Raw genomic sequence first — 14540 nt, 5'->3', positions numbered from 1 at the left:
TCACATGGCCTAGTGCAGCTCAATCCCATTCAAGAAAATGGGGCTAAGCTGCAAAATTAAAGATCTCCTTACACGGAACAGAGCAGCAGATTATCTGGAAGGAAACGTTCCTTCCTGACAATCTGCTGCTCGCTGGTGGAGGAGACCACTACATTTACATGCAGCAATCTCCTGCAAAGTATGGGGAGGAGCGATCACTAATGCCATCGCTCTACTCCATAGAGACTCGTTTCCCGGCAGCAGGTTGCGTTTACACAGCACAATCTGCTGCCGGCAAACAACAATTTTTGTGTACGCACAAATGATTGGATTATCTGATGAAAGAGCGTTTCGCGCGTTCATTGGGTAATCAGCGGTACATTTACACCGCCAGATAATCGTTAACGAGCGTTCCCATATTATCTTTAAGATTCTTGGCCTGTGTAAAGGGCCTTTTAGCACAGCAGCTATACAGTGGACTGCTCTGTGCTTGGTAAGCCGTGAGGAGGCGGCAGCTCTCACCAGAGCAATGCAGCCTCCTCAAACAGCTGATCGTGGGGGGTGCTGGGTGTCGGACCCCGCCGATCTGATATTGATAACCTTTCCTGAGGATAGGTCATTAATATTAAACACGTGGACAACAACTTTAACTGATTGCATATAATAGCATCATGTTTTTGTTTATTATCAATAACTGATCCTCCTATTACTTTCAGCAGGTTTTTTTCTTTGCCTTATTGCAACTGAAAGCATTGTATCAGTTTTTTCGCTGGATGGAAAAGCACAGACATCTGCGCTTTCCCATCCAGTTAAATAAAATAAAAAAACTGGCAGCAATGTAAAAGAAACAAAACGGGAGCAATTTTGGCATCACTTTTTTATTTTATATAACCCTAATTATGAGATCAGTTTTTAATTGGATTGTTTTAAATCCTATTCACAGCTTATTGTCTTCATTTTCAAATGGCAGTATGTCCTGTCTTTTTCAGTTTTACTGTTTCTCTTCAAAGTTGGAAAAATCTAGTATTGACAACCCCACATAGAAGCGTGGGATGTCAACTTTCTCCTGACACATGCCGTCAGTGGAAGTGACCCCAAAAGTATGATACAGGAATTTATTTTAATGTTGTGCCCCCCACTTACCATTCAGGAAGCGTATGTGTTCCCTGATTGTTACTTTTTTGAGGGGTGTATTATTATTTTTTTCTTCAACCTAAGGCCACTCTAACATGGTCAGTGTTTATGCAGTATTTTATATCAGTATTTGTAAGGTCGGATTCACATGCCATTATTGTTTTCCGTTATAGCATGGTTATAACAGAAAATCACTGAATCCATAAGACAGAAATCAAAACGGAAGCCTTTAAGAGGCATTCCGTTTTGATGCGTCATAATAGAAGTCTATGGGCAAGCATAACGGATCCGTCTGGTTTCCGTTATGCAGGACGGTAAAAAAAAGTTCTGACGACAGAGACCTAGGATAAAGGAAGCAAAGATTAATCAAACAAAAAAACACAGAGAAATGGGGGGTGGTTTGCTGTGATGACCATGCCAAGTAAGGAGCCCTTAGAAGCATGTGAGGATATGTGCATTTAGACAAGTGGCATGTGTGAATACATCCTGAACCTTTATTTTCATTTTTTTCTGTTTTGTGCATCTAAGGTTCTGTTTTTGGCCAGACTCTATGCCAGGATTGTAAAGCGCTGGTTGACATTTTCACAATCTGCCATGAGTCACTTTGAGAAAAGATATGAATATTTGTTATGGGTTTTTTGGTCGCTAGAAAAAAGGCCATACATTTGCATTTTCTAATGTTTTTTTATGGCACTATTTCAGTGTTTTTTATTTACATGCAAGCATTTTGTTTTGTTTTTCTTTTTGAAAACGTCATTGGTATAACACGCTGCCGTGCCTATCCATGCATTTCTTTGGTATCGGTTAAGAGGATCTGCTAAGTGAATGCTAGAAATGTGACGTGAACCCAGCTTAACAACTGGAGTTAGGCCTAGTTCACACAAACGTTTTTTTTGCAAGTGTACAGGCCGTTTGTTTGTGTTCTGTATACGGTCCGTATACGGAACCATTCATTTCAATGGTTCCACAAAAAACGGAATGTACTCCGTATGCATTCCGTTGAAAGATAGAACATGTCCTATTATTGCCCGCAAATCACGTTCCGTGGCTCCATTCAAGTCAATGGGTCCGCAAAAAAAAAAAAGCATACAGAAATGCATCCGTATGTCTTCCGTATCCGTACGTTTTTTTCTGAACCATCTATTGAAAATGTTATGCCCAGCCCAATTTTTTCTATGTAATTACTGTATACTGTACATGGCATATGGAAGAACGGAAAGCAAACGGAAACAGAACGGAACATAAAAATTGAACAACGGATCCGTGAAAAACAGGACCGCAAAAAACTATAAAAGCCATACGTTCATGTGAACTAGGCCTTAGTGGGGGTTTTTTTTTTCAGAAAAAAAAAAGCTCAAAAACTGTTACAGCAGAAACGCCATAAAACACTATGGCCCAGATTTACTAATCTTATAAATGGAGTAAACTAGCCCTGCAGCAGATTTATCATGGGGGTTTAGACTGGATGATGCATGTGGCGCAGGGAGAGACACTTCTTCTAAATATATACCAACTATTGGTTGGCTTAAGAATTTTACACTAGAATAGTGGCACCATTTTGGCACAAGATGGTGCATATTAGGCCATGCCCTTTCCCCAGGAAGGTCTGCCCCCTTTCCGATCAGACCCATCCTTTTCGTGCAATTCATAGAAAAGTGTATAAAGCCTGGTTGCACCAATTTGGGCCACTTTTTAGACACATTTTAGGCTGAAACATGAGTAAATCTGGTCCTGTTTGTGAACACACAGGTTCAGGTTTTGTATCGGTCAAAAACTGTGAACAATTTGGCAGCAAATGGTTATCCGTGTCTGATCTGCATTTTTTGCAGATTGCACAGAGATCCTATTCATTTCTATGGGTAAAAAAAATAAAATATTCTGTCACGAACCAGCGGGTGTGAACCCACTGTGCCACGTGTCCTCCTCTAAGGGCGTTGTCTAAGTGACTGCCCTGGATCTTCACAGTACCCCTGATGGTGGGGATAGACTTTCCCGAGGCGAACCCCAGGTCACTACCTCTTGAGGAGGATAGGCACACGAGGCAGCTGGTCCAGGCTGACCAGGAGGTACCTGAGAAAAGTACCAGAGGTGCAGGACCGAAGGATGAGGCAGAGGTGTAGTCAGACAGGCAAAAGGTCAGGGAAGGCGCCACAGGCACAGGTCAGGCAAGGCGCCACAGGCACAGGTCAGGCAATCCGGGGTCGGCAACAGGAGAGTCAAGGCAAGCAGGTAGGGATATAACGGGTAGCAGAGTCCAGGAACACAAGCTGAAACAAGGCCCATTAGCAGGGCACAAGGACCTTAACACTGAGGCATCTGGGAAGGGGGCGGGCCACTTATAAATGCGCAGGAGAGCTAGGATAGGTCAGCGAGGTCACATGACCTAACCCATAAAGCCAAGGAAGTGCTGCAGGAAACACACAGCAAGCATGCTGTGGCCAGGGCTGAGGGCAAACTGTGGAGCAGATCCCAGAACAACAGCATCCACACAGACAGAGGATGGAGATTGCACACGGAAAGTGTCCATATTTTGCAGATCCTTGCTAATGCTGACATATAGTGCTTAAAGACAGTCAGCCATCATTTGCATCACTATTCAGCCAAGCATAGTGCCAGATAGACTTAGCCAACCCCATTCAGACTGTACTGTATCTATCTGTATTACGGTATCTGTATAGTGGGTGTGTATGGCTATTAAAGGGATTGTGACTTTTGGGACATTTTGTTAAGGAGAGTCTGTCATCAACTACATTGCTATGTTATATAGGCTTAGCTCACCTGATTCCAGCGGTGCCATTCTTATAGTGGTCCATGGCTTCCTTGCAGATAAAAATAGGCTTTTTTGAATAAAAACAATGGGGGGAAATTATCAAGCCCCATGCACCAGCTTTGTTCCGTATAAAGTTACAATTTTTGTGCAGACCCTTTTTATGCCCATCAATTTGTGACTCTTTGTATTTTTTATGCCTTTCATGCCACCTCTTAAAAAAAACTAAAAAACACAGAGCAGTTGAGAACCCAAAGATGCACTAGATGTACTCAGTTGTTAGATATTTTCTTTACATCATTATAATGGCTCCTGTATTAGTAATGTGCATGTCCTACTGAGGCGGTCACACATGCACAGTTCCATCCTCCAACTGCCACCAGCAATATCTATTGTTAAAACTCTGAGTTACATGAGAGAGAGCTGCAGCAGAAAGGACATGCCCCAAGATAAAAGATATGCCCCTGAGCTGCCAGCTTGAAATAAAACTAGCAGAACAATTGGAGCAATGAACGGGGAGATCTCTGGATCCATGTTTTTTTTAATTTTTTTTACTAAGACTGCCATATAAAATAATTGTTTTAACAAAGCTTCCTCAATCTTTGGAGTTTAGGGCATGCTCTCCTTACTGGGGAACCGCGAAGGGAGAGGAGGACGGGGAGTGTGTTTCACTTAGACTGCTCTGGCGAGCAGGGGCAGAATTTAAAAACATACAAAAAACTGGAAACCCCCTTTAAGCCTATAATGGGTATTGACATTTTCAGCCACACATGAACATTGGGCTTAGATTTAATATTAGTTTCGTCATCTACAGAGAAAGAAAAGTCCTAGACAACACACAATGTAAATCAGGTTTGGCGGTTTACTGTTGGCAGAGAAGACTACAGATGATAAATTTGGGAATGATGGAAGGTATCAGCTCAGAAGAATGCAGAATTATGACTGCAATCTGAATACAGACTGGAAGGAAAGGTCAGAACAATGGGGCAGATTTATCATAGCCCACTGGCGTAATAACCAGGCATGCTATGCGGGTGCTGCGCCTGATTTACGTAGGTGTACACCAGCAGTCCGTGCCCCGAACTGAAATCTACGCAGGCCCCTTGCTGGCATAGATTTCCGCATTCTTCTAAGCCAGAAAACTGGTATAGAAGATGATAAATGTGAGGCCAGAGGAGAAAAGGCACTTACATAAAAAAATTGCGCAAATGCCGTTAAAGTCACAAATGTTTAGTTTGCAACTTTTTCACGCCATAAAAAAATGCTGTATTCAAATGATAAACGTGGCCCATTGTATTTACAAAGTAACTCAAATAATCATGTGGATTAAAGGGACAGTAACATAAAAAAAATGATATTAAGTGTATGAGCGGGCATGATGTGTGTGTGTGTGTGTGTGTATATATGTGTGTGTATATATGTGTGTGTGTGTGTGTGTATATATATATATATATATATATATATATAATGTGTTTTGGCGGTTTACTTTTTTTTTTTTTATAATTTTTTAAAGTTGATACATGTATTCTATTTCCTGTGCCGGCCCTTTAACTTCCTATAGCGGGCTTTTTAGCATGACAGGAAGGATTTCTTTGCTCTTCAGTAGTGAATATAATTGACATTTATGTGTGTAAAGGTTTCTGAAATATTATACAAGTGATAAAAAGTGATTTTATGATGGAAAAGTAATAAAACGACTATAAAAATGTATATCTCCATAGTCATATAAACCCTCAAGCTAGTTCTGACACAGGAGGACACGCCACTAGTTTGGGAGTGTCCTATATGTTGTACCAACCAAGAGGCTCTTTCCCTGGCTGCCGGCTTGGCAGTGGAGGGTGGAGTTCTGCAATTTGTGTTTTTTTATTATTATTTTTGTACATAACCAGGGAACTACACCATGCTCTGTGCAGTTCTCTTACTAGATGTACAGGAGCTATGATGCTGAAGATGATGTCACCACAGGTCCTGGCAGAATTTCCTATCTAAGGGTACTTTCACACTAGCGTTGTTAGAATCCGGCAGGCAGTTCTGTTGCCGAAACTGCCTGCCGGATCCGGAAATCCGAATGCAAACGGATCTTTTTTTTCCGGTTCTGTTAGACTTATTCATTGAAATACCAGATCCGTCTTTCCGGAATAAAGGATCCGGTATAAATTTTATTCAAAGCTAGAAAGAACTGCGCATGCGCAGACTGGAAAACCGGATCTGGCATTAATACATTTCAATGGAAATTAATGCAGGCAAGTGCGGTAGTGTTCTGAAATTTTGGCCAGAAAAAATAGCGGTCAAATACCGTACAAGGGACAGAACGGAAGACATCCTGATGCATGCTGAACGGATTGCTTTCCATTCAAGAATGCATTGGGACAAAACGGAAGCGTTTTTTTCCGGTATTGAGACCTTTTACTGGATTTCAATACCGGAAAAGAATAATGCTAGCGTGAAAGTATCCTAACCTAGGAACTACACCATTACGGAGTGCTGTCCGCATCTTCTGCTGCCCCATTGAAGTGAATGGGTCCGCATCCGAGCTGCCAAAACTGCGGCTCGGATGTGGACCAAAACAATGGCCGTGTGCATGAGGCCTAACTTGACATGCTGAGGATTTCAAATCCACAATGCTGCACCTCTTCGGCTGTTTTTTTGTATGCAACATGTTGATGAGAATGTCATCCACTTTGCTGGTACTGTATAAAACCACAGATTTGCAGCACGAAAATGCGCAAGAGTAAATCAGCAGCTAATCAGTCAGATGTGACCCCAGCCTAAAGCTACCTGCAAATTAGGGCTGCAGTAAACGATTATTTTAGAAATCGAGTATTCTATCGATTATTTTTTACGATTAATCGAGTATTCTAATAAGAAAAAATGAATTAATAGACTGTTTTCCTTTATAAAAACTCACCAGACCCCCTGCCATCAGTCCCCAACGCCCTTCGTTCTCCCCCAGTGCCATCAGCTCTCTCCCCTTGTGCCATCAGCTCAGCAGGGATAGTGCACACAGTGATGTCACAGTGCAGGGATAGTGTGCACACAGTGATGTCACGGTGCAGGGATAGTGTGCACACAGTGATGTCACGGTGCAGGGATAGTGTGCACACAGTGATGTCACGGTGCAGGGATAGTGTGCACACAGTGATGTCACGGTGCAGGGATAGTGTGCACACAGTGATGTCACGGTGCAGGGATAGTGTGCACACAGTGATGTCACGGTGCAGGGATAGTGTGCACACAGTGATGTCACGGTGCAGGAATATACCCACATCAGAAACTAAAAGGAAACAAAACCCAAACCACGCTGAACCAGCCACTAACGACAGGGGGTGCTCTAACACCCTATGCTGCCAATCATCAGCCCCTCTAAACAAGGCCAGTGAGCACTACTACCCCTATCATCCTCTGGCCATTCCGGCACAGGTGACACAGCTCTAACTAGAAGTCCATGCACCACACAGTGCCCCTTCCACATATGCAGCCACTTACCAGCCTTCCGCCGATAACCAGCAGCCAGCAGTCTGTACCTCCACTCGCGCCCCGCCTCCTCCACTGCCAGCCACTCAGCACTCAGCGTCGGGTCATAGTGCGCGCTTACGTGCACTATGACCTGACGATGTGTCAGGATCCAGTACAGCGCAGTGCGGGCGACCACGGAGCGGTGAGCAACAGCAAGCGCTTCACTCCCGCTCCATGGTCACATGACAGAAACGAATCCTCGATGCAAAGAATTTGCATCGAGGATTATTTTGTGTCGAATTACTCGATTAAATCGAGTAATCGTTTCAGCCCTACTGCAAATGTTGGAAATTGCATGTTTTTTGACCTGCCATGCACATTTAGAAATCCACAGCATGTTAATTGTTTGTGCCGATTTCAGCCTTCGCAATGCAATGCTTAGGCCGAATGCACACGGCCGTGAGCGGTCTGTGGTAACACGGGCTGGATTCCTGCTGAGAGCAGGAGCGCACGGCGTCATAGCAACCAATGACGCCGTGCGCTCCTGCTCTCAGCCGGAATCCAGCCCGTGTTACCATGGACCGCTCACGGCCGTGTGCATTCGGCCTTACTGTGTGGATTATGCGTGTTTTTTTTTTATGCAGAAAATCTGCAGCATAAAGGCTCATTGACGCGACTGTATTTTGCGGAATGGATGTGGACCTATTCATTTCAATGGGGCTGCAAACAGATGCGGACAGCCAGTACCAGCAAAGTGAGTTGAGATTTGCCAAATCTCATGTACAATGAACATGACATATTTTTTATACACAGAAATTGACCTGTGGTGTGGTTAAAATTTGCAGAATGTCAATTGTGCGGATTTGAGGTTGAGGTATTGTGGTTTCCTCAGACTTCAATGGGACGGATAAAATACAAAGAAAATTCACAATAAATAGTACAGATGTGCAGTTTTTCATGCTATTTTCATGTGGATTTTCTGCATACAAATCCACACCAGTGGCCTTACGGTACCTGCACATATAGCAGATTATGCATGGGAGATTCCTGCACGTAAAAACTGCAGGGTAAGGGGCAGACCACAATATAAGGGCACCGTTCCGTGGCCATTCCGCATCAAGGATGAGGACCAATTAATTTCAATGGGGAGATACGGAATGCTTTCTGGGGTTCCGTTCGTCCTCACTGCAAAAAGATAAAGTTCAATCTTTTTGCGTAAGAGGGGGGATTACGGACCCCATGCGCCTGCCCCACGGACGGTGCCCATGCATTGCAATTTGCGATCTACAGCACGGGCTTCACGCGTTTGTTTGAACGAGCACTAATACAGTACCTTCTGTGCGGATTAAGAAATCCACAGCAATTTCTTGTGCATATGTCACCTTTTGCATTGCAAGTGTGAGCATCTGCAGAAAATCCACTCTAAATCTGCAAGTAACACATTCAGTTTTGGGGGTGGAAATGCACAGAAATCCACAAAAAAATAAATATGTGCATGCTCCAAATCTGCATGTTACTTGTGGATTTTGTTGCAGCTATGCCCCAGATTTCACCCTTTGAGTTGCAAATGAACAATCTCAAACCGAGAAGATGCGATTTTAAAAAATTGAATCTACTTTGCTATATTCTGCGCCATGTGCATGTGGCCTGAAGAGTGTACTGGCTAAACCTACCCCATGATTCCAACTGCCCACTTAGGGGGCATTCACACAACCGAATTTTGCGATCTGCAAACAGATACCAGCCATGTGCATTCTGCATCACAGTATAGGCCCATGGACTTCAATTAATCTGCGGTCTGCCTGTTGCAGCGAAGTATAGGACATCACTGCGGCCGTGCCACATATAGGAGACATGTCCTATACTTTGCCACATCACACAGACCATGGACCCATTGAAGTTTTTAGTAACTTAATTTTTTTGAGTGATGAGGTTTTTAGGGTGTTTTGTTTTAGGTCATATGCACACGACCGTTGTGCGTTGGATCCGCAAAACAAGGATGGAGTCCGTTCCACAATTTGCAGAACGGTTGCGGACAGCCATTAATATAACTGCCTATTCTTGTCTGCAAAGCACGGACAAGAATAGGACAGGGGTTTTTTTGTGGACCACGCAACGGATGCGGACAGCACACTTAGTGCTGTCTGCATCTTTAGTGGCCCTATTGAAGTGAATGGGTCCACATTCAAGCTGCGGCTCGGATGCGGACTGAAACAACGGCAGTGTGCATGAGGCCTTATGCCATTACTCCGCAGCAGTCAGGTGCAGTATCCCGGTCTGTTACATCTTTCAGCAGCTAAAGTCGGCTTTTCCCCTTGTAACAGCAGCTGATCAGGGCTTAAAAGAGGCCAGAATTCCCGGGAGCCCTGGTTGGGAAACACTCTTGGGGTACATTAACATACAGCCAGGTCCATAAATATTGGGACAGTGACACAATTCTAACATTTTTGGCTCTATACACCACCACAATGGATTTGAAATTAAACGAACACGATGTGCTTTATCTGCAGACTGTCAGCTTTAATTTGAGGGTATTTACATCCAAATCAGGTGAACGGTGTAGGAATTATAACAGTTTGCATCTGTGCTTCACACTTGTTAAGGGACCAAAAGTAATGGGACAATTGGCTTCTCAGCTGTTCCATGGCCAGGTGTGTGTTATTCCCTCATCATCCCAATTATAACGAGCAGATAAAAGGTCCAGAGTTCATTCCAAGTGTGCTATTTGCATTTGGAATCTGTTGCTGTCTAAAGATGAGATCCAAAGAGCTGTCACTATCAGTGAAACTCTCAAAAGCGCTTCTGTGGATTTTCAGGTCTGTGCACCGCAGACGACAGAACATGTCCCACCTGTTGCTGTATTTTGTGGATCGTAGACCCAGTCAAATCAACGGGTCCACACCGCAGTACGGGATCCACACGGCCAGTGCATTGCAGACCACAACCCAGGCATGGCAACCGTATAGTCGTGTGAACTGAGCCACTAAACTAACAGTTAGGGTTAACAAGCATCACATTCGCCACACCTTCTCAGTCAGGAGACACAAACATCGTAGAAAGAAAAAAAAAAATACCACTTTAATATATAGAAAAGCAAAACTTACAAAATAAATACAGTTTCATTTCTTTTGTTCCCAAGAGGTCTTTATGAGCAGTGTGAACAGTCCCAGTGATCCCAGGGGCGGTTGGGGGCTGAGGGTCCGCACCCTCCAACCGGACCTTATTTCAGCAGTCCATCCAGTCCTCCTCCTTCTAGCCGGATTTAAATAGAAGGATTGCAACCTGGCCCAAATAGAAGTAGATGAAGTGTTTGGTCTCGTGGGTGACGTAGCTGCCGAAGTTCCTGCCCACGATGCAGTGCCATGTAGGGTTGTACTTCTTGTCAAACTCCTGAGGAAGAAACCATGGCGTCAGGCGTGTAGGAGCCCTGTACACCCCATCCAGCGTGCTCGGGCCACCTACACCCGCCGGGTACTCACCTTCTTGATGCAGGCAGCTATGTCCTTCTCTATGTTGAATTTCTCCAGGGCTTGGGTGGCGATTTCCACCGCGTCCTGCTGCATCTCCTCGGACATGTCCGCATTCTTGATGACGGCTTTTCTCTCAGACATGATGACCTAGTGATACAAAGGGTTAACATGAGCATGAAAGATCCCCCCTAGTTATAAACTACTCAAATGCACCAGTTCTATATATTCCTATTAGCACTTCATGACGCAACATAAAGGCGAGCATGCAAAGCGGTCATTACACTTACTCTGTGAGGTGTTTTCTCGGCTTCTATTCACACCCGAAGTCTCCCGCCCGGCTCTTCAGTAGCTGCGCTGTCTTCCACTCCGGACCTCACCGCACTGCAGCCACTATTACTTGCCGCCTTGCTTTCCCACGCTTCCTCTGATTGGCCAGATTTTCACCCACGCGCATTTTCATTGGCTGTTCAGTAAATCAGTTCCCGCTTCTTTTCTCAGCATTTTGTTTCATCCCAGAATGCACCGCGGATTGGCGTCTGTCTCCATAGAGACACATGCGGCAGCTGGCGGGAGTGTGCCTCTGGCGGCGTCTCCAAGGTAACAACACATGCACAGAGGATGGTAGTGCTAGTCTCTGGTAACAGTTGACATGATGCTTTGTGACTCTTATGTAATAACTCTGCTGACGAATTTGTAGTACACGGAGTCCTGACCATATTTGTTAGGCTGAACAGAGCTTAGCCGCGCCCAGGCCAGTGATACTAGTCGTGACGTCACTGGGCCTCGGCGCTCCTGGGGTGCCACTACCTTCTCAAACAGCTGATCGGTGGGGGTCCTAGGTGTCCGACCCCCGCCGATCATCAGTTTAAACAAACTGCAGACCCCCTTTAAACAATATAAAACCCATCATTGGTATCCCCACATCCAGAAATGTCTGATCTACAAAAACTAAAATACTTATCCTGCACAGTGAATGAGTGAAAAGATAAAAAAAAAGTATTGCCATTTTTGTCAACAATCTGTGCTTAAAATCCACAAAAACGACTGACATGTTGCGGATTTTAAAGTCCGCTCTGTAGGCCAATTTCCGCACTGTGTACATTAGATTTAGAAAATTTGATCTCATCGCTGGTACTGTATTACACTGCCAATTTTCCACACAAAATTTCCGCACGTGATATGTACCATGTATATATACCCTAAATGGTGCGATCTAAAAAATGTGTCCTGCAAAAAAAGAAACTCTCATAAGGCCTCGTTCATGGACATCTGCTATCGGCATTTTCCACGGACAGAACCCGTACCCTTTGATTTTAGGCTACTTTCACACTCGCTTTTGGTGCGGATCCGTCATGGATTTGCCCAGACGGATCCGTTCAGATAATGCAACCGCATGCATCCGTTCAGAACGGATCCATTTGTATTTTCTTTAACATAGCCAAAACTGATCCATCTATTTAAAGTCAATGGAGGACTGATCCGTTTTCTATTGTGTCATAGAAAACGGATCCGTCCCCATTGACTTACATTGTGTGTCAGAATGGATCCGTTTGGCTCAGTTTCATCAGACGGACGTTTTGGTGTCTGCCTCCAAAGCGGAATGGAGACAGAACTGATGCATTCTTAGCGGATCCTTATCCATTCAGAGAGTATTAGGGCAAAACTGATCAGTTTTGGACCGCTTGTGAGAGCCCTGAACGGATGTCACAAACGGAAATCCAAAACGCCAGTGTAAAAGTAGCCTTAGGCCTCATGCACATGACTGCAACGTCCGCAAAAAACGGAAGCCGCCCGTGTTGCCTTCTGCAGTTAACGGAACGGGCGCCGGCAATATAAATGCCTATTCTTGTCCGCAAAGCACGGACAAGAATAGGACATGTTATAGTTTTTTAGCGTGGCCCCATTTGCGGCCCCATTGAACTGAATGGGTCTTTTGCAGCCCCATTGAACTGAATAGGTCCGCATCTGATGCGAACCCAAACAACGGTCGTGTGCATGAGGCCTTAATGTGTTTTGTTTACACATCAGTGGTTTTCCACTGACGATGGAGACATGCACTACTTTGGTCCGTGATGTGAAACAAGCATCCCCATTAAAATCTATGAGTCCGCGAAAAACGACTGACACAACTTGGATGGCAACTGTGTTCTTTCAGTGGTTTTTCACGGACCATTGATAGAAGAGCCTTGTCTGTGAAATCTGTGGAAACACAGATGCTTCATGGATAAAACACAGACATCAAACGGATACAGAAATGTGAACAATGCCTAAGGGCGCATTCATACAACCGTGTTATGGCTGTACCCGTTTTGCGGACCTAGAACTAGAAAAAAATGGCTGCTTTGTTAAAAAAAAACTCCACCGCACCTGTCCATACCTGTGTGGTATTACAGCTCAGCCCCATTGACTTCAGTGGAGCAGAGTTGTAATACAGGATACAACTAGGGATGAGCGAATCGACTTCGGATGAAACATTGGAAGTCGATTCGCATAAAACTTCGTTCCAATGCTGTATGGAGAAGGAGCTCTGTACTGTATTAGAATGTATTGGCTCCGATGAGCCGAGGTTATTGCTTCAACTTGGAACCAAATCCGAGTTCAGGAAATGGTTTTTTACAGTACAAATTAATTTATGCAGTTATTACACAAAGTCTCGCAAGACTTCGAGAAGCAATAACTTCGGCTCATTGGAGCCAATACATTCTAATACTGTGCGGAGCTCCTGCTCCGTACAGTATTAGGGCTTGTTCACAAGACCGTGCCGTTTTTTGCGGTCCGCAAAAATACAATGCAACAGCACTCTGCAAACCAAATAAAGTACAAAAAAAATTGGCAAGAATCTCAAATTCACTTAATAAGCATAGCATTAAAATACTTTTTTGTACTTTATTTGGTTTGCAGAGTGCTGTAGTATTGTATTTTTTTCTTTGTGTTTTCAGCCATAGCAACAGGCACCTGCGCATTGGGATGTGCTGACTGACCCCCTATTTTTCTTTGCAGAACATACGTGTGCTGTGCTTTGTGGCCCCCCTCCACTCCCATGAGGCACCCTCTAACCAAAATGCACTGGACACTGTGGTCTCAATCACAATATCAGTTGTAAGTCACGCTGGAAAACAGGGACTAGCGCACATCATAGATTAGTCAACTAAGCCATTGAACACCAAGAGGTGGCCGTACTCACTGGACCATTTAGGGTCCATTCACGCGACCGTATTTCTCTGTCTGCATCCGTTCTGCAATTTTGTGGATCAGTTGCAGACCCATTCATTTAGGCAGGGGTGCAAAAGATGCAGACAGCACTACGTGTGCTGTCCTCGTCCACCCTTCTGTTCCACGACCCCGCAAAAAAGATAGAATGTCCTATTCCTGTCCGTTTTTGCTGACAAGAATAAGCATTTCTATCATAGGGAAGGACGTTCCAATCTGCAAAATGCGGAATGCACACAGCCGGCATCCATGTTTTGTGGATCAGCAATTTGCAGTCCGCAAAATCAGATACAGTAATGTGAATGTACCCTTAGGCCCCTTGCAGACGAGCGTGTCCGGATTAGGTCCAGATGCGTTGTGTCTGCGATCAGGGAAAATCGTGCGAGTAGGTACGCAATTGCAGTTAGTTTAGACTGCGATTGCGTTCCGATGTTCAGTTTTTATCGCGCGGGTGCAATGCGTTTTGCACGTACGTGATAAAAAACTGAATGTGGTACCCGAACCCGGACTTCTTCACTGAAGTT

General features: G+C 44.4%; 1 protein-coding gene across 1 annotated transcript; it reads right to left on the bottom strand.

The window, feature by feature from the left end:
- Window positions 1-10391: 10391 nt before the first annotated feature.
- On the bottom strand, window positions 10392-11244 carry DYNLL1 (dynein light chain LC8-type 1). The gene is made up of 3 exons (XM_044289455.1): window positions 11094-11244; window positions 10816-10953; window positions 10392-10726 (listed from the first exon to the last, which is right to left on the bottom strand). The coding sequence occupies exons 2-3, from the start codon at window positions 10945-10947 to the stop codon at window positions 10589-10591; spliced, it is 270 nt and encodes an 89-aa protein (XP_044145390.1). The 5' UTR covers window positions 10948-10953; window positions 11094-11244; the 3' UTR covers window positions 10392-10588.
- Between the last annotated feature and the right edge of the window lie 3296 nt (window positions 11245-14540).

Source organism: Bufo gargarizans, chromosome 1 (assembly GCF_014858855.1).
Source record: "Bufo gargarizans isolate SCDJY-AF-19 chromosome 1, ASM1485885v1, whole genome shotgun sequence".
In the NCBI taxonomy this organism is placed as follows: domain Eukaryota; kingdom Metazoa; phylum Chordata; class Amphibia; order Anura; family Bufonidae; genus Bufo; species Bufo gargarizans.
This window is presented reverse-complemented; position numbering and strand designations above follow the sequence as displayed.

What these genes read in the sequence shown, in the direction of transcription:
- DYNLL1 (XM_044289455.1), bottom strand. Translation starts at nt 10,947, where the DNA reads ATGTCTGAGAGAAAAGCCGTCATCAAGAATGCGGACATGTCCGAGGAG. An exon ending in TAGCTGCCTGCATCAAGAAG is followed by an intron (nt 10,727 to 10,815) that starts GTGAGTACCCGG and finishes TTTCTTCCTCAG; the next exon opens with GAGTTTGACAAGAAGTACAA.